The sequence below is a fragment of the Urocampus carinirostris genome, chromosome 17 (assembly GCF_059441175.1).
Source record: "Urocampus carinirostris isolate Australia breed hairy pipefish chromosome 17, RoL_Ucar_1.0, whole genome shotgun sequence".
Classification (NCBI taxonomy): domain Eukaryota; kingdom Metazoa; phylum Chordata; class Actinopteri; order Syngnathiformes; family Syngnathidae; genus Urocampus; species Urocampus carinirostris.
The window spans coordinates 5,800,692-5,819,780 of NC_142365.1; the positions used below are offsets into that span (position 1 = coordinate 5,800,692).

At 38.8% G+C, this 19,089-nt stretch overlaps 1 protein-coding gene across 2 annotated transcripts in view; it reads left to right on the top strand.

The window, feature by feature from the left end:
* The window catches only part of LOC148349016 (unconventional myosin-XVIIIa-like), a 158,587-nt gene extending 145,109 nt beyond the window's left edge, over positions 1 to 13,478 (top strand). Inside the window, exons 42-43 of one of the 2 annotated variants that reach the window (XM_088320741.1) lie at positions 233 to 1,562; positions 11,210 to 13,478. In XM_088320741.1, coding sequence (XP_088176867.1) covers positions 233 to 1,547 — 1,315 coding nt within the window. In that variant the 3' untranslated portion in view covers positions 1,548 to 1,562; positions 11,210 to 13,478. The remainder of the gene's footprint in view (positions 1 to 232; positions 1,563 to 11,209) is intronic. The other variant, XM_088320742.1, reaches the window with a different exon arrangement.
* Positions 13,479 to 19,089: the final 5,611 nt, after the last annotated feature.

Consider the following 19,089-nt stretch of genomic DNA (forward strand, 5'->3'; position numbering starts at 1 on the left):
TTCTCACTTGTTGACTCCCCGCAATAGTGTACACAAGCGGCAATAACTAGAGGGCCATGGCGCTCGTGTGCCGTCAACCTCTGAAGGACAAAAAGAATGCGACAAATTATCGGTCCAATCCGCCGGCGCAGATTAGCATCAGGACACTCTCACAACAATATGCTCCTCATTATGTTAACGTCTTTGCCTGGACAGAAATTCTTTTCAGTTATTCCTATGTGCTACCCTGTAGATATGCAGCAAATGCCGATGCCAAAGACGGGAAAGAGGGTAAGGACAAAACAAGTGACGGTAGTCCAGATGGCAAAGATGTAGAACAAAGCAGGTCGATGTCCGTCATGAGTTCCTTGAGTTACCGGAAGCGTTCCAACCTCAAAGACTCCATCGGAGGGAAGGGCGACGAGAGCTCTTTGTTTAGTACCCTCAAAGAGCAGCCAGACGGCCCTGACCACACCTCGATTCGCAAAGCCAGGGTCAAACCTGGGGACCTCCAGAAGAACCAGTCGCAGGAAGATTTGGACGATAAAGGCTCTGTCATTTCCATGGCCTATTCCGAGGCCAGCAGCAAAGCGAGGAAAGGGTTGGAGTCACGCTGGACCACGCGAAGCAGCCCCGAGTTGGATAAAGACTCTACCATCTCATCGATGGCTCCTAGCAGGGTCTCCACCAGAAGGTTGATGCTAGATGACGACGATGACATCAAGTCCACCATCAGCAGCGTGAGCCGCTCCAGCCCGCGATCGTTGCACCGGAGCAGCTCCTGGAAAGACGATGGACGCAGCAGTTCCCGCCTGTCCGTCGCCCGGAGTTGCGGACTTAGCGAGTTCGGTGTGCGACTCGACGATGAGGACGACGACAGGCGTAGTCTTGCTTTTACCGAACGGCAGGCTTCCCCATACAGTTCTCGCTCAGCCCGTAGTTTCTCTACCCCAGCTCAACCTCGCTCATCCGACGGAAACCTGCCAGATACGTCCGACATCAAGCCCGTCACGCACCGGAATTACTTGGACCCCGACTTGGAAGCGGCCATTAATGAAGTTCTCAGCTTCAAACCCATTAAGTTTAAACGAAGTAAGCTGGAGGAGTCCAGTGACGAGGAAGCAGATGAAAAGACGGTACGGAAGACTGAAGATCACGAGGGACTTGGGGGCAGTAAATCCAACTTGTCACGCTCTGCATCCGGCTCCGTTCTAGACTACGTCAGTCGCAAAGACAAAAAGGTCAAAAGCTCCTCGTCGGATGACTCTTCGGACGATCGTCACAGCAGGACAAGGTCCAGGCGAAAGAAGGGCAAGAAGTCCAAGAAAAGATCTAGGAAAAGGGAAAGCGAGTCATCAGATTCTTCGGACTCCTCTGAATCCTCCTCGTCGGACTCCACGGTCTCGTACCGCAGCTCCAACAGTGTGAAAAAGAGTCCCAAACAGCCGTCGGACGACGAAAAGGGAAATTCAGGTGGTAGGGCACCCACGAAGAAAGAGAGCAAGAGGAAACAGAAGAAGATGGACAACCTTATGATGAAGTACCTGTACAGACCAGACAGTGACTGATGGCAACAAAGGAAGGTGATGCTTGCCTTGGAGTGTGAAACTTGACCTAACTCCACAACACTAACTCACTAACTGCTGAAACGTGTGTTCCTATCAAGTCTCCTCCAAAGAACTGGAAGCGTAAAGGTTTTGGATTTTGGTTTTGGAATTTGTTGGAATCTTCAGTCAAAATAGTTTTATTAGACATTATAAGACTAATTTTGGGTTTTTTTTATCTGTTGGGTTAAAGACTGGTATTTGACTTTCCCAGTCAGTATCCTGAAGCTCCTTCTGGATGGATTATTTTCTATTCACCAGAGGTTCTTCTGCGTCTTGATTCAAAAACTTTAAATTGATTCAAAAACGTTCTCATACTTGTGGAGGAAACTCGAATAACTTCTCATATTTTCATTTTAACTTGACTCTGCTTGCACAATTGCTCCTCACTTGGTCTATTGATACTTTGCTCTTTCCATTGGGGGGAAATGTAGTTTATTTTATTAAGTGTATTTTAACTTCTCTAGTATTTTTTTCTAGAGGAAATGTTATACTTCGAAATAAGCAAAATGTCCTCATTTAATTGATGAGAAATTATGAAATGGCATTTTTTTTCAAAATCATTTCTTAAAAATGGTAAATATGAAAATAAGAAAGAATGCCTCATTTAACGAATGAGAATTTCTAAAATTGCAATTTTTTTAATTAATTCTTTGTAAAATTAACCCCATTATCTAGCATCTGCAATATTAACCCATTTTTCCTATTTTTAAGAAAACTAATTTTTTCCCGAAATGTAAACTCTAGTAATTTTTTTAGAATACATTTTAGGAATACTCTTACGGTTTATTTATTATACTTACAAATAAGCAAAAATTGCCTCATTTAAGTGATAAGAAAGGTAATTTCTTAAAATGTTATACTTAGATTGCCTTTTTCAAGTAGTGAAGAATTTTGACATTGCTATGTATTTTTCAAAAACATTTCTTAAAATGAGACCTATTATCTACTCTCTGCTCGATGACTCAGGTTTTCTTCGGAATGAAAAAAAAAAATCTAGAAAAAATAAACAGTGGAACCTCGGTTTTCGACCATAATCCGTTCCAGAACCCTTTTCGAAAAGCGATTTGTTCGAACACAGAAATCATTTTTCCCATTAAAAATAATGTAAATCGTTTTAATCCGTTCCAACACCCTGAATGTTTACCTTTGTTTACCTTTAAGACACAAATAACATAAATATAAACCAGGCTAATCGTACGTTCGCGTTAGCGTAGTCTTCCGTACGAAAGATTACGCTAACGTGAACGTGTAAAAATAAAAAAAGGATAAAGAAAAGAATTATGAATAGGATTTTTTTCCTTTGTGGTGGTCAGCAGAAGGCGCAGATGGACGGTGAGAGGGATGGAGGAGGAAGGAAAATGATTGTTTGGAAGGAGAGTCCCCTTCCATAAAAACTTGGGGGAGTTCTTCTGTCTGAGGGGTGCTCACACGTTTAAATCTCTTTGCTACGGATGACTGGCTACAGGATGTTCTTTTCTCTTAAAATATCTATCCAATGACACTTGCTTCTGCCTTCTTTTTAGCACTTTTCGGAAGTGGTTCATGACAGTGTCATTAAAGTCACGATGACTCTGGTGGCTGCAGCTTCATCGGTGTGGTGAAATTCTGTAACTCGGCCCATTTCCTACACATTTGTTTCATCTCGGACGCCCCCTAGTGTATTGGAGGTGCAATTGCACCTGAGAAAATTAAAAGGAGTAAAAAAAATGCGATGTGAAACATCCACCCCGGCGTTCGAACCCCGATTTCTTGACCGAACAGCGAAGCAAGAATTTCTCGAAATTTTTGGTCGGACTCGGATTTGTTCGAACTGAGAGGCGTTCGAAAACCGAGGTTCCACTGTACCTTAAATCAAGGAAATATCCGCCAAATCTTCTGCTATTGGGGTAATAACGCTTTTGTTTTGCACCCAAAAGATTTGAATAAATTATGTTTTTTGTAACCATTCACCAAACAAATGTTATAAACGTTTTGTACTGGGCTATTCGGTCGCGTTTTAATCACTCGAATGGTGACGGCTCGTGAGCCGAAACCATTTGCAAAGCAAAAAAGCGCTCCGGTTTACTTCTCTGGTGTGACAAGAGAAGCAAATTACGAGACAAAACAGCTCGAAGATCTCCAGTCACGCCACCCACGCACGTGCACGGCCCGATGCGGAACTCTCGTTTGTTGTGCGCCACAAACGCAATCAACACCTTGGGGTCTCGGCTTTTGTTTTGTGGGAAATCTCATTTCTATCATCCGATCTTAATATTTCTCCTTGCACTTTTGGAAGGTCTCAGTGGAGCTGAGAGAAACTCATAAATCTGCGTGACATCATCGTTTGGAATTATTCATGGAGTAGGAGAACGTAGACATATAACTTGGACTCTATTTCCCTAATGCAATGGGCAAAACATGGTTCACCCTAAGGAAGTAAACCTTTGTCACAGATGATTTTTTTTAAATTTACTGCAATTGTTTTTATTTTCCTTCTGTCCAATGAATGCCTTATAGGTAGGGCTTGTAGATGTGCCCAGTTATAGATTATATATATATATATATATTTCTCTCTATCTCTATCTCTTTCTATCTCTCTCTATCCCTCTTTATCCCTCTCTATCCCCCTCTATCTCTCTCCATCCCTCTCTATCTCCAGTGTTCATTTTACCTCTGAAAAGTGATGAGTCCCGGGGACTCGCATGCTCAAAAATCTATGGGTCCCAACAGAGATCTATGGGTCCCCAAAATTTAGTGTTATCGAGGTTGAAATTGTAAATCGGTGACAAATATATAATAAAAATCTGTATATTCATTCAGTTTTAACCATCAAATTATTGATTCATTTTCTGCATCAAATTATTGTTGATAATATACCGATTAAAGGGATAACTACAAACCTGTCTTTTTTTTCCCGTTTTTCTTCTTTTATACTTTTTTCTTAACTTCTTTATGCAACATAATAATTCGTAATATAATGCATCAAAGCAAGTGAGCCGTTTGAGAGCCGGCTCTCTTGAATGAGTTGAGCCAAAAAATCCAGTTCACTAAAAAGAGACGGACTTTTCACCACACAACTCGAGATAGGCGTGCAGACGAAAACTCGAACCGCGAGACCAAAACGACATCTGCCGGATCTGCCTGACGAAAAGTTTGGAGTGCGGTAAATCTTTGTTTAAAAATAAATGTAATCGGGTAATAATGACAATTTTGTGTCGAAAGAGTTGCGTCCCAGGGATGCTCGTTGATTTGACACTAGGCCTACCCAGCAAAAATGATGCGTCCAGGACGCAGGGACACGAGCAAACGAGAACAATGTATCTCTCTCTATCTCTATCCAAATATCTATCTATATATATATATATATATATATATATATCTCTATCTTGATATCTCTCTATATATGTATCCATCTAGATATTTCTATCTAAATATCTAGATATATATCTCTATGTATCTCTATCTATATCTCTATATCTATATACCGCAAAAATAAAATGCTTAAGTTAGCCCATTTTAAGTGCATTTTTTATCGAAAATGTTTTTTTTAAGTAAGAAAAGTTTAATAAACAATAAATAATGAAAATTCTATCTAGTGGACAGGAGATCATTTTGATAAAGTATATTTTTGTAGAACAATAGATTTATCTAAAACCAGTAAGTGTGAAAATATATTTTTGAAATAAGAAAATAAATGCAATATCATGCAACGAATTTGATTAATGGGGTTAAAAAAAATCGAGACAGTGTGAAAAAATAAAGGTTTAAGCGTTTACTATACTTTGATAACTCTCATAATTCTTATATACAAAAATTGGTTTGCTTTTAAAAAAAAATGAATTAACTGTCAATTATGATTGTTTAAGGCAGACTAAATAATTCACAATAAATTAACCTCTCATATTAATTGTAAGTATGAATCAATATATTGTCTCTTAAATGTATGAACATGTAAAAAAAAGGTTAAAAAATATCAAGGAGAAAATAAAATGGGCCTTTTTTTTTTTTTAAATATCACATAATCAAACGTTCTAGACCACCTCAAAAATTCATTACTGTATAGATCAAGGGGTGTCAAACTCATTTTAACTCGGGGGCCACACGATAGAACAAACATTCTGTCGGGGGCCGGACTAGTAGATTAAAGAGAAAGAAAAAGAGAGATAAAGAAATAAGAGAAAGAGGGAGGGAAATGGAGAGAGGGCGGGACAAAGAAAGGAAAAGAGAGAGTTGGAGAGAGTGTGAGAAACAAAAGATAAAAAGTCGTGAGAGAGGGGTAAAAGAAAGGGAGAGGAAGAAAGAAATCCAAAGAGAAATAGAAAGACAGAAGGAGAGAAAAGAAAGCGCCAAGGGTAGGAAGATAGAAAGAGAAAAGAGAGAAAAGGAAAAGAAGTTGCATCAAAAAAAAGGTTAAAAGACAGAGAAAGAGAGAAAGAGCAACAAAGGAAGAGAAAAAGAGAGAGACAGAGAATGAAAGAGACAGAGACAGAGAGTGGGAGAAAAGGGGTGGAAAAGAAAGAAAGAGAGAGAGAGAAAGAAATACAAGTAAAGTGTCATTGTTGGAGGCACCTGGCTTTGGCAACCTCAAGTTGACATATTTCCACCTGCAGCTTATTTTTCTCTTGCGCTTTTCTGAGTGTTGTCTCGCGGGCCGGATTAAATCCCTTATCGGGCCTGACCTGGCCCGCGGGCTGCCTCTTTGACACCTGTGGTATAGATCAACCCCACATTCCAATTGGCATCCTTACCTTTCTGTACCCTGCTATCTTGGTTGGTGTCTGAAATATATTTCTGACTTATTCTTTTCATTTTTTTTCCCACCTGATTGTTTGCTCGTCTTTGAATAGCTTTATTAGAACGCCGTATTGAATGCCTCCGTCCTTCAACTTGACATTTTGTGAGGTTGCTTAGTAACATCAACTACTTTCACAGGACATTCAATGAAATATTATAATTGCACATTGCACATATTCGCTCTGTATTTGCCTTGTGCTTTAAGACAGGGGATCCTTAACAGTGAGGGGAGCAATACTGGAAATGTTGGTATACATATGTTATCGAGTAATAGCAGGATAGTATCAGCTGATATTGATGCGATACATATACTTTCTGTTTGGAAATGTCACAATAATTGAATAATTGTATCCCTCCTATTTCTTGTTTTAGTTTATTACCATATTTTCTGCCCTATAAGGCGCACCGGGTTATAGGGCGCACCCCCCAAAAATAGTTTTGGGTCCTATATTTTCCATACATAAGGCGCACCGTATTATAAGGCGCTACAATGGGAACGTCGACAAAACAGTCAGATAGTTCAGTCAAACTTATTACCCCCTTAATTTTCCGAAAGCTTGCAAAGAAGCAAATACGTGTCTCAGACATGTACGGAAACAGCGTCTGTACGATGTCACCAATCACTCCAATGCATCGTTCCAAATATCATTCGGAAGGTTAAAGTCTTGGAATTCAAGAAATGCCAAACATTTCTTAGTTTCCATTTTATTTTTTGCTGGCAACTGTGTGGACAGCAAAGTAAGAATTTTATTGTGCAGGGAAACGGGGTTCTTTACTGTGCATATGACAATAAACACTTTGAATTGAATTTAGTTTAAAAATAGACTCATCACAGAAACATCAAGATCGTTCTAAAACAAGATACCGGGAAAATATAAAGCCGCATAGCTCACCTAAGTTCTCTTGCAGCCATCACGTTCAATAATGATACGTAACCATGGTCTTCTTACAACCGTGAGTGTAGTAAATCCAGGAGAGTAAAATATTTACAAATACAGAATAGTAAAAAATGTTTTCTCTATGCCGTAGTGCAACCGAACGTGTGATTCACATTCATCTTTTTCCGCCAATTGCAGGCTTTGTTTCGCCCCTTTGGCCTATGCGAGCCTGTAAATGATTAAAAGGATCCGCCCCCTTTACCTCCGAATAACTTTAGCCAATAGTGACTGATTCAAATGATGATTGACACATTGGTCAGCCAATGAAACACCGGTATATAAATCCCAGCATACACCGCGGACGACTTCGCCTTCGGGGGACAATCTAGTCGGCGGCTGCTTGCCTTAGTTGCAAGACTTTGCCACTTAATATTGATCCATATATAAGGCGCACTGTATTATAAGGCGCATGTTCAGCTTTTGAAAAAAATAAAGGCTTTTAGGTGCGCCTTATAGTGCGTAAAATACGGTACTATGATAATAAACACAACGATTTTAGGCAATATCAATCTTTCATTTTTCTTAAATAACTACAATTCAAACTTTAACTTTAAAAAAAATAATGATTCTACGACAGCAATTGTTCCAGAACAAAAGTCGATAGAGTCAAAAAAAATAAAAGCGGCAGGATGACTAAAATACAAATATAAGAATGTCAACAGGACAGCTAGAATACCTCCCATTGCACTATATTTGGAAGATTGAGCATGTACACATAGTATAAACCATCCAATGTAAAGACATTTTAGAATAGCTTCAGTATTTGGTAATTCAGGTTTCTTGTACAGTTCCCACCTGTTCTCCTTGCAAGTAATAAAAATCCAGTAATGTCTTCTCTCCTGTTGGTACTGCATAAACTATCCGCTCTCAGAGACTGTGCCGAGGCCCAGTCCGGAAAGGGAAAATTAACTGCCAAGGACTTAGCTGTAGGTCGATTACCTTGACCTGAAACTTTAAGCGCATCGCATAAGTACCAAATGAATTATAGTATGAGTAGACACTAAAAATAAATGAATTTTCAACTTACAAGGAGAACAGAAGTGGACTGTTACTGTATTAATAGAGGAACAGCAGCAATTTCTGTCAAGTAAATGTCAGCGATGACATTTACATAAATTTTGTTTGAGAAAGAGATCAATTCAGTTTGAAAGCTAATACGTTTAAAGATTAGTAGACACTCAAAACAAGGATAGAATTTGTAAATTGGTTTTGAATCTGCAAAAAGAACATAGGAGAGACCCCAAACCTCAGATAAGAAATTTCAACCTGTTCTAAAAGACCCAACACTTAGCAGTTTCTTTGTATGAAATCTATTAGTTTACAGAATGAAGTGTCTCAATAGCAAAGAACAGCAACATTTTCCTTTCCCTCATGTAGGTTTTAGATCAGGGGATGGTGTAATAATACTCTGTGGTTTGCAAAAATCTGTGGCCTGTGCAGCCCTTTGAGACTCTTTGTGATTAAGGGCTATACAAATAAACTTGACTTGACAACATTACTAGTCAATTGTGACAATGATGCATGATAGTTAAAATTAAAGTGAGGTAGAATGGTAAAAAACAAAACAATAATGCAATCTCCTTTGCTGGCGTCCAATACTAAAAACAGAGAACCCTTATCGACACTACAAAAATACAATACTTGTACTACAACTACTATTTCAGAACAAAAGTCAAGAGTGAAACCAAAAAACATCAGTCATATAATACAAATACTGCATAACAATGTCAACAAGTCAACTAAAATACCTAGTAGTAAGTCACTAGTGCAAATAAAGTTGATATTTTCAATCTGTTTTTAATAGTAGACATTTGCAAAGGAGATTTCATAGGATGCCTGTTCCTTGTATTGACTATTATTGCACATTGTAGTTTGTTGTTTTGAATATTTCACCGTGTCCATTAACAGCCAATCATGTTGCTGTTCTTTGATAACCACACCCTTTTGGGCTGATTTGCTTTTTGTTACTTATAATGCAAATGGGATTTCTTATTTGAAGGCTTCTCTCCCTGTGCGCCTTTGCCAGTTATAAATCAATTGATGTTTCCTCCTCTTATTTTGAGTCTCTACTAAAATTTAAACTTAATAAAAGTGTTAACTTTCAAATTCCATTTAATTGTGTTATTATGTATGAATGACCTTACAAGCCTCTCACAAAATTATCATAGTGATAGATTAAATGGGAAGAAAGTATTGATTTTAAGGCAATGGTATTGATCCAATCAAAGTACTGACACAGTGCCAATAATATCCCTATAATAATAATAATATTCTTAGTTCGAATGTTTTGCGTTTATGTTAGACCCGGGTTAGAATGTAATAGCGTTGTGTGGAACCCTTACTTACTCAAAGACATCAACCTACTGGAAGGAGTTCAATGTATGTATACGAAGCGGATACCTGGGATGCACAACTTGTCATATCCGGAAAGACTATAAAGACTGAACTTGGACTTTTTGGAGCTCCGCAGAATTCGATTTGATTTAATTTTTGTGTTCAAAGTACGACATGGCATGATCAGTGAGCCCTTTGATCAATTTTTGGAGTTCTGTTGTGTTGATGGTTTACATGGTCACAGATATAAGTTACGGGTGCCTAGACCTACCAGCAACTTGCATGGAAACTTTATTTCTTTCAGGATGCGAATAATTTGGAATTTTTTGCCTGAGTGCAAATTTGGTGCAAACTTTTAAGCGAAGGTTGGCAGAGATAGTTTTTTCAAATTTTCTTAGGGGAGGGGGCGTAAGGTGACCAAATTTGGCCATGCTCACTCTCAGCATTACCGTATTTTCCGCACTATAAGGCGCACCTAAAAGCCTTTATTTTTTTCAAAAGCTGACCATGCGCCTTATAATACAGTGCGCCTTATTTATGGATCAACATTAAGTTTTCCAACTAACTTGCAGCCGCCGACTAGATTTTCCCCTGAACGCCAAGTAGTATGCGGTGTATGCTGGGAATTATTTACCGGCGTTTCATTGGCTAACGAATGTGTCAATCATCATTTGAATCGATCACTATTGGCTAAAGTTATTCGGAGGTCAAGAGGCGGATCCTTTTTATCATTTACAGGCTGGCATTGGCTTGAACGCCAAAACAAAGCCTGCAATTGGACGAAAAAGATGAATGCGTATAGCACGTGGCTGACGGCACACAGAAAGCATTTTTTTCTATTCTGTATTTGTAATTATTTTATTCTCCTGGATTTACTGCACTCACGGATATAAGAGGACATTGGCTGCACATTATTATGAACACAACGACTTCGGTGAGCTACTCCGGGTTTTATATTGTTCCTGTATCTTGTTTTAGACTGAACTCGATGTTTCTGTGATAAGCGGTGCAGATAATGGATGGAATGGAGTGTCTATTTTTAAATTCAACTCAATTCCAAGTGTTTATTGTCATATGCACAGTAAAGTTGCGAGCGAAAAAGAAAATAGAAACTAAGGAATGTGTGGCATTTCTTGAATCCCAAGACTTTAACCTTCCGAATGATGGAACGATGCATTTGATTGACATCGTATGGACACCGCATCCGCATGTGTTCTCGACACGTATTCGCGTCTTTGCAAGCTTTGGGAATGTTAAGGGGGTAATAAGTTCGACTGAACTATCTGACTGTTTTGTCGACGTTCCCATTGTAGCGCCTTATAATCCGGTGCGTCTTATGTATGTCAAAAATAGGACCAAAAACGATTTTTTTCGGGGTGCGCCCTATAACCCGGTGCGCCTTATAGTGCGGAAAATACGGTAGTTTTGTGTCATGTTTTGATTAATGTATCTAACAATACTTTCAATAAACATCTATCTATCCATATTTGGATGCATCCTCCCACCCTTCCTTAGCGCAGAATTACTAACTTCCTGACAATATCGCAACAAAATAATTTTGTGTCTCCATTGTGACAGCCCTCCAGCGTCCAGGAAACCGGTGACCCTGGTCAGAACCGAACAAGAGGACGAGGTGGACATCGACGGCGAGGGCGTTTCCTAAAACCGACCAGAAAAAACATCCAGTCCCGTTTGATTTTTTTCCACTTCCGAATTTAAAGGAGTTCTCTTCAGGCAAATGTAAGCCTTCATCTTGTGCTTCCCGTCTGCTCAGCCCCGACGAGAGGATTTAGATAAGCTCACTCTGGACGGACTTCACCAAGAAAGTCTGACCAACTCCTAAGACTCCTCTTATCTCTCTTCCTATTAACGGGAGGCGAGCTGGAAGGGAAGAATGCGCTCCTCTTTAAATTAATTACCATGAATTATAATTTTTACGTCAAATGTCAAGGTTTTCCAAAAGAGATTGAATCGCTGCTCGGGAAAAGAAAAAAAACGGCGAATGAATCCATTTGCCGGGTGCTTGAACAGAAGTGGCGTCAATCGAAAACGAAGGGCTTTCAAATTGAAAGCGTTGATGACTGTGTTAAATTCATCCTTTTTCCATCACACTTCAAAGGGAAGGTAGACAGTCAATGGCGTCTCCGTCTCCTTCATATAGGAGATGAGTGAATTTAGAGACGACTCTCTTTTAGTCCACGCAAAGTTTTTGAAGGTGACTATTTGCCGTAAATTATGGAGACGTGTAAAAGATTTATATGCCGGTTAAAGGGATTTATATCGAAGGCAAGAATGTAGCTGTTGACTAGTTAAATCTGAAGGAGTTTTTCTGATTGCTACCTTAGTTTATTATTTATTTGGACAATCGTCCAATGAGAACATTTCTGCAGTTCTGAATTATCGTTTTTTTTAACTTAAGTGGTACTAGTAAAAAAAAAATTCAACTCCAATCTAAAATGTATTATAACAATGTGATTAAAAGTTGTGATAATGCTTCTTTAAATACATATAAGAAAATAAACCATTATTAAATAAGATTTTTGCTCTATTGACAGATCATTATAAAAAAACGCATTTCTTATTTTGTTTTCCACGATACAAATAATGAATATGTTGAGCAAACTGTTCAGATGTAGCAAGTGCTTATTTCTTCAGTATTTTTCTTTTTTGAATACAATTAAGTTTACGGTTTTTAGCTCCCAACCTGAAATACTCCAAAAGCAAAATCTAGAGAAAAATGTTGAATGTACTGCAAAGCCAAAAAAAACAAATATGACTTACTTAAACGGGTAAAATTATACTGCAAAAAAATACTGTAAATTCTTCTGGTAAATGTCTTCATTTTGAGTATTTTTTTAATCTCTGTTGAATTTATCATTATGATGAAAATAAGATCTATCGGTAGACATTTTTGTTTATTGCAAGGGTGTTTTTTCCTATTTGTGTTAAAAAATGTAAGCTACACTATATTCAAATATAACCAATTTCTCTGCCAGTGATTTAAGATTTTATGTTTTGCAGTGTATCCAATAAGGCCAATGGACGATATGTTTTTGTTCAAATTTCAATATTTTTTTGTAACATAAGTGAAATAAATGGAATGAATACATTAGGGATATTACTACTTAAAATAAGCAAAATTAACTGTTTTTGGTCAAATATGGTCATTTTACTCTTTCCGTTACATATATTTTAGTACATTTTCTCATTTTTTTTTAGGAAACAATTAATAGAAAAGTAACAAAAATACTGATTAAATGGTTGAAATTAACAAATTTTCTGGCACATATTTTTCTAGCTAAACGTAAAAGGTAAAAAAAAAAACAATCAGAAAAATTATAATGAACTATTATTAGGCATGTCATCTAATTTTGCTGAACTTAAGGCTTCTAGTTTAGGTATAAAAATATAATAACATGAGAAAAATGAGCACTATTTTCTGCCAAAGTGACATCATTTTTTGGTGCATTTTGGATGGGCTTTTTATAGAATGCCATAAAATAGAATAAAAGGGCTATTTTGTTAGGTATACATACACGTGTTTGTTTGAAGTCCGTATTTTTCTATTTTGGGCCTTATGTTGATCATGAGAAATTGAAAAGAGCAACTCGATGTGAAAAAAACAAAAAAAAACAAGCGAGCTAACAAAAAAGTATCTTGGGAAACCTCATCTGCATTTCATGTTCCTTTTTCAACGTTGCTCCTCATGAATATGAATATATGATCTTTGATGTTGGCGATCTGAAAAAAGTTGAAGTGAACGCATTAATTACTGTTTGAGGAATCTGATTTGCATTTCTGAATGTTTTTTTTTCTCTTGACAATAAATGATCTATGAAAATATCAATGACTCCCTGGCTACCTTGTCTAATTTAGTGCCATCACGTGGAAATACATTTTAGGAAGCATCGTCCCTGAGTGCTAAAACGTAAGAATATTGTTTGGGTTAAATAAAACAAAACAAAACATTACATAGGGTTTGGTGCTGCTGCTGAGTAAGTATCAAGCCTCTGGAAATAATTTCAGTATGAAAAACATTAGTTGGTAAAAGTGGCTTTGATCGGATCTTTTTCCACACACCGAGGGAGACCCCACTTCAGAGTGATTAAGAGTGTGTCGGCGGCTCATTTGGCGAATGGGTACTGAATCAGTGAATATACTGATAAGTACAAACAGAGCTTTTTTTCTTTCTACAAAACAAGTCTCTTTGCATCGTTGGGGCATGGAGGGATGATTTTTTGTGCACGTCCGCAGGAATATCAAAATCGTATGATCAAGTCACCGGGAACATCGGGGCTGAGAAGTTTTTTGCTAAAATAATGCATTGTTCATACATCAATTATGTGTTTTTGCAATAAAATGCTAGTTTGCAAGACGTTAGATAAATATAAGAAAAGCACCAAAGTCAGTCAAGTTTTCAAGAAACTTCAACTAACACTAACTTTGAAATGTTAATGCCTTTATAACTACAGAACTATTATTTCTGTAGGCCTTGAAAAATAGGTAAAAATGGCAAACATTGGCTCTTCCAATTTGAAAGAATAGCAAGTCATGAATATGAATATAGGATCTTTGATATCGGTGCTCTCAAAAGAGTTGAAATGAAAGCATTACTTTTTGACGGATTCTGATCTAGGTTCATTAGCTGAATTTTCTAAATGAACAATAAAAAGTATGAAAAAAATCAATTCCTTCATGTCCACCTTAATTCCCCCTGAACCCCTCCAGTATGGAATGGAAAAATAGCAAGACATTAATATAGGATCTTTGATGTTGGAGATCTTAAAAAAAAGAAGTGAAAGCATTAATTACTGTTTGAGGAATCTGATATGTTAATTTTTGGACTTTTTTTTTTCCCCTTTCTGGGCGATAAATGAACCTTGACAAGATCAATGACTTCCAGGCTACCTCAATTTCCCCCCTGAATCCTCCAGTTTCGAACGGAAGAATAGCAAGTCAGCGACGACTCCTAGCCAATGCGTTTAATTAAATCGAGTGCATCTCCTCGGCGGAGCTGTAGGCTTTTTCTCAGGAGACGGCAAGGAAACAAACAATTGGTGGAAATGAATGAAGTCGAGCTTCGGGGAAGGAAGGAGGTTGCTGTTGTTGCTCACGTTATCGCTGAAGGTTTTAATATGTATAGCGCGTGGCGGAACCGAGCTGGAGGCAAATTAAAGGGAAGCAAAGCGGTCTTCCTCGCCATCAATCTTCATCCTTATACAGTTTACAGTGAGCCGATTGAAATAGATTGATGGCTCGGAGAATCAGCACCTTGCTGGATAGTCACGCTCGGTATGTTTTTATTTTTTCCTCACCATCTCTTATTTATCCAACCAATCTCTAATCCCCATGCCGACACACAAGCTGTCCTTCACTCTGCCCGAGAGCTTTTGATGCAATTTCAGCTCGCCTGTGTGCACCCTCTGGGTGGCTGCTTAAAGGCTTTCCATTTAGTGGCAGATTAAATTTGGCTTCTGATTTGACTTCTTGGAGCTCGCCGACACTTTCCCAAACTACTGGAGCAGGAAGTCATTAGCCCGGCAATTCCACGTATCAAACACCCTTTCTATTTTAGTCTACACCCTGCTTGAAAAGCCGAGATCTGTCAAAATAACTGCAAAAAAACGTGACACTTTTATCCATCCATCCATTATCTGCACTGCTTATCCTCAGAAGGGTCGCGGGGGTGCTGGAGCCCATGCCAGCCTTCTTTGGGCAGTGGGCAGGGGACACCCTGAACTGGTTGCCAGCCAGTCGCAGGGCACACGGTAACAGACAATTCACTCGCTCATTCACACCTAGGGACAATTTAGACCAACCAACTAACCTGAAAAGCACGTTTTTTGGAATGTGGGAGAACATGCAAACTCCACACGGGGGGCGGGGGGCTGCGGTTGCTGGACTTGAACCCTCAACCTCCGCACTGCAGGGCTGCAGGCTAACCACCCATCCGCTGTGCTGACCCTGACACTTTATAAATGCTGTTAATAAACTTAGTAACTGCAAAAAATATATTTTTACCTCATTAGCTGAAATTTTTGTGAAAGAATCGCTCTTACTTTTGCTATAGGTGTAACATGTTTTTCTTGTTGATAAGTTATTAGTTTAGTAGATGTTCAAAATAAGGAGAACAGACATCAATGGATGTTAAAATTGCAAAGAGAACAGGAAAAAGGCCAAACCTCAAACAAGAAATTCCAATCTGTTTTGGAAGCCCTCTTCAGAGTGGTTTATTTGTGTTAAATCTGCTGGTTAACAAAAGCCGATCAAAAATCCAAGAACAACAACATGATTGGCCGATAGTGACGATGAGATAAACAGTGCATGACAGTCAAAACAACTAACACTAGTGAGCAATAAAAGTCAAAATAATTAGGTGGTATCCTGTCTAATGTACTAAATAATACACACTGTCCCTTTAAGAAAATGTTGACCGTTAACTAAATTAGCATGAGTCAAGGTTTTCTCAAATTTGAATGTGAAATGGGCTTTAGAAAACAGAGACTGAATTAATAAAATGTTGAGTTAACCTGATTAATCAACAAAATCAGTGCTGGCATAATATAGAAAACATCCATCAACAAAATATCGTACTGTGACTTTGGCAGGAAAATACTGTAGTGCTTCTTTCCGCCACTACCGGCCTGTGGTGGCGCTGTGAGAGGTCACCCAGTGTCCACCCCGAAGAAGAAATCCGGCTTCTACTTCCTAGTTCGTGTGTAAGCATGCAGTGCTACAAGTATTGAGTCTCCAGCGAGAATTTTGACATTTTTATTGTTTAATATCTCTTGTATCCATTCAAAATGGTTGGTGTAAAGTCTAAGGAAGAGGCGAGCTGTTTCTTTTGAAATGAAACTGGAATAAGAAAGCTTGATGGGGTTGAGAAAATGGTTGGATCGCTTTTTTTCGGACACTTTCTACCACGGAGGAGGACCTCTTGAAGCGCATCTTCCAAAAGTAAGTTAAACTCTGCTTTATCTTTATGGAGCATATTATTTTATAAAATGTTTATTTTTTGTACAAAACAATATAGGTTACTTATAGAAGCCTTGAACATACCTATATATTTCTTGAACATACAAAATATAGCACTGAAGCATATTACGAACAAATTCAACTTACGAACGAAGTAGGGCAGCGTCTGTAATAGTCAAAATGATGAACTGGCATCGTATGCAATCTCCTTTGCAGTTGTCCACTATCAAAAACAGAACAAACGTATACTGTATCAGTGTTCATTTTACCTGTGAAAAGTGATGGGTCCCGGGGACTCGCATGCTCAAAAATCTGTGGGTCCCAACAGAGTCCCCAAAATGTAGTGTTATCGAGGTTGAAATTGTAAATAAATATATAAATCTATACATTCATTCAGTTTTAATCATCACACTTAATTGGTAATACAAAGCAGTTATCACTTCCGATTTTTCAGTTCACAAAAATATTGTACATTATACAAAATAATATTGCTGAAATATTAGTCTATATATTCATGCAGTTTTAATCACTTCAGATTTTTCAGTTCATATATTCTTCGTGGTTTGCCGTCCCGCCACAGTTGTAATGCCTTCTCAAGGTCCAATTGCAGCAACGGAATTTCCATAGCTAATTTGTGGTTTTCATTGTCGTTGTGCCGATCCAATGTGCTTTTCTGAAAGTTCGTATTGCGAAATAATTTTTGCAATCCAGCTTTTTTGTCACGCTGGGTGCACGCATCACAGAACATGTAGCCTCCATTATCATCCTCCTCATAGCGTAACCAGGAATATAATTGAGTCCATTTTGGCAGAAAAGTCCTTTCCTTGCTAGGAGTATTCTTTTGTTTATCTTTCGTCGAATCGTTCGTTTCAAAACACATGTTTTCCTTGCCTTCGCGGTCTTCTGAAGAATTTCTCCGCCGTTTTCTCGTGCCAGAATTATTGCCGTTGTTAGCACTTTCTGTATTATGTTTCGACTTATTACCGACACTGAAGAAATTACCAATTTTTTGTTGATTTGCACCTAATACCAACTGTTTTTTCGGAGGCATACTTCTCTTTCACTCGACCACCACCAAAACAATGACGTTGGCCGAGATTGCCGCGAGACCAAAACAACAATGGCTAATCTGCCTGACGAAAAGTTTGGAGTGCAGTAAATCTTTGTTAAAAAAAAGTAATCAGGTAATAATGACAATTTAGTGTCAAAAAAGTTGCGTCCCGGGGACACACGTTGATTTGACCCAAGGCGTCCCCAGCAAAAATGATGCGTCTAGGACGCAGGGACGCGGGCAAACGAGAACACTGCTGTATATAAAATCACATTTTTATTTTGAGAATCTGAATTTTATGTTTATATCCTACGCGAGTATAGAACATCCCGCTACGTCCTCACTGCCCGCACGACGTTAGTTTACATATCTCGTCCTTCGCTTCGAAGCCCGACGTGGGAAAATTGGTTCCCCCCCACGCTTTATGTGTCACGTGTAATTTCCACGGGCCGCGTCCTTGCATTGCGTGAATGGAAATTGCTTGTCTCCTCCAATAAGACGCGGCGGCGGCGTGGACAAATATGCACCTTTTACAATGACAAATAAGCTGGAGAGCCGCCAAAGACACTAGCATTTTTTCGTTGTTACAGCACGGCTCCATTTGCTGAGCGTTGCCGTCTTCTGACCTTGTGAGGAAGCGAGGAGGATTAGCAGGGTTACTGGAAAAAAGGGGGGTATCGTGTTTGGAGGCGGTTATTGTACGCGAATATTCAGGGTTGGGTAGGGTTACTTTAACTGGATTACTTTCAATGACTTTTGGATTACTCCAATACCAAATATGCTAATAAAAGACAAAAGAAACTAAATAGGCAGCACGGCGGCGCAGTGGTTAGCGCATGTGCGGCACAGTTCAAGTCATGGGAACCTCCTGCGTGGGTTCAAATCCAGCTCCAGACTTCCTGTGTGGAGTTTGTATGTTCTCCCCGTGCTTGCGTGGGTTTCCTCCGGGCACTCCGGTTTCCTCCCACATTCCAAAAACATGCATTTCAGGTGAATTGGCCGGTCCAAATTATCCCTAGGTGTGAATGAGCGAGTGAGTTGTCTGTCCCCGTGTCCCCTGCGATTGGCTGGCAACCAGTTCAGGGTGTCTCCTGCCCACTGCCCGATGATTGCTGGGATGGGCTCCAGCACCCCGCGACCCTACTGAGGATAAGCGGTGCAGCTAATGAGATGATGATGAGAAACTAAATATGAATAAAATGATGACTCACAACAAGTGGTAAGCTTTCTCTCCTGGCTTTGATCTCTTTGATCTAAAAGTAAATCCAAACAGCTTGCCAACATCATTTTTGCCGTTCCATGTATTCCGTTACTCCCCAAGCCTGCACAAAATTTAGTAATTGTATTCATATTTAGTTTCTTTTTATCTTTTATTAGCATATTTGGTATTGGAGTAATCCAAAAGTAATTGAAAGTAATCCAGTTAAAGTAA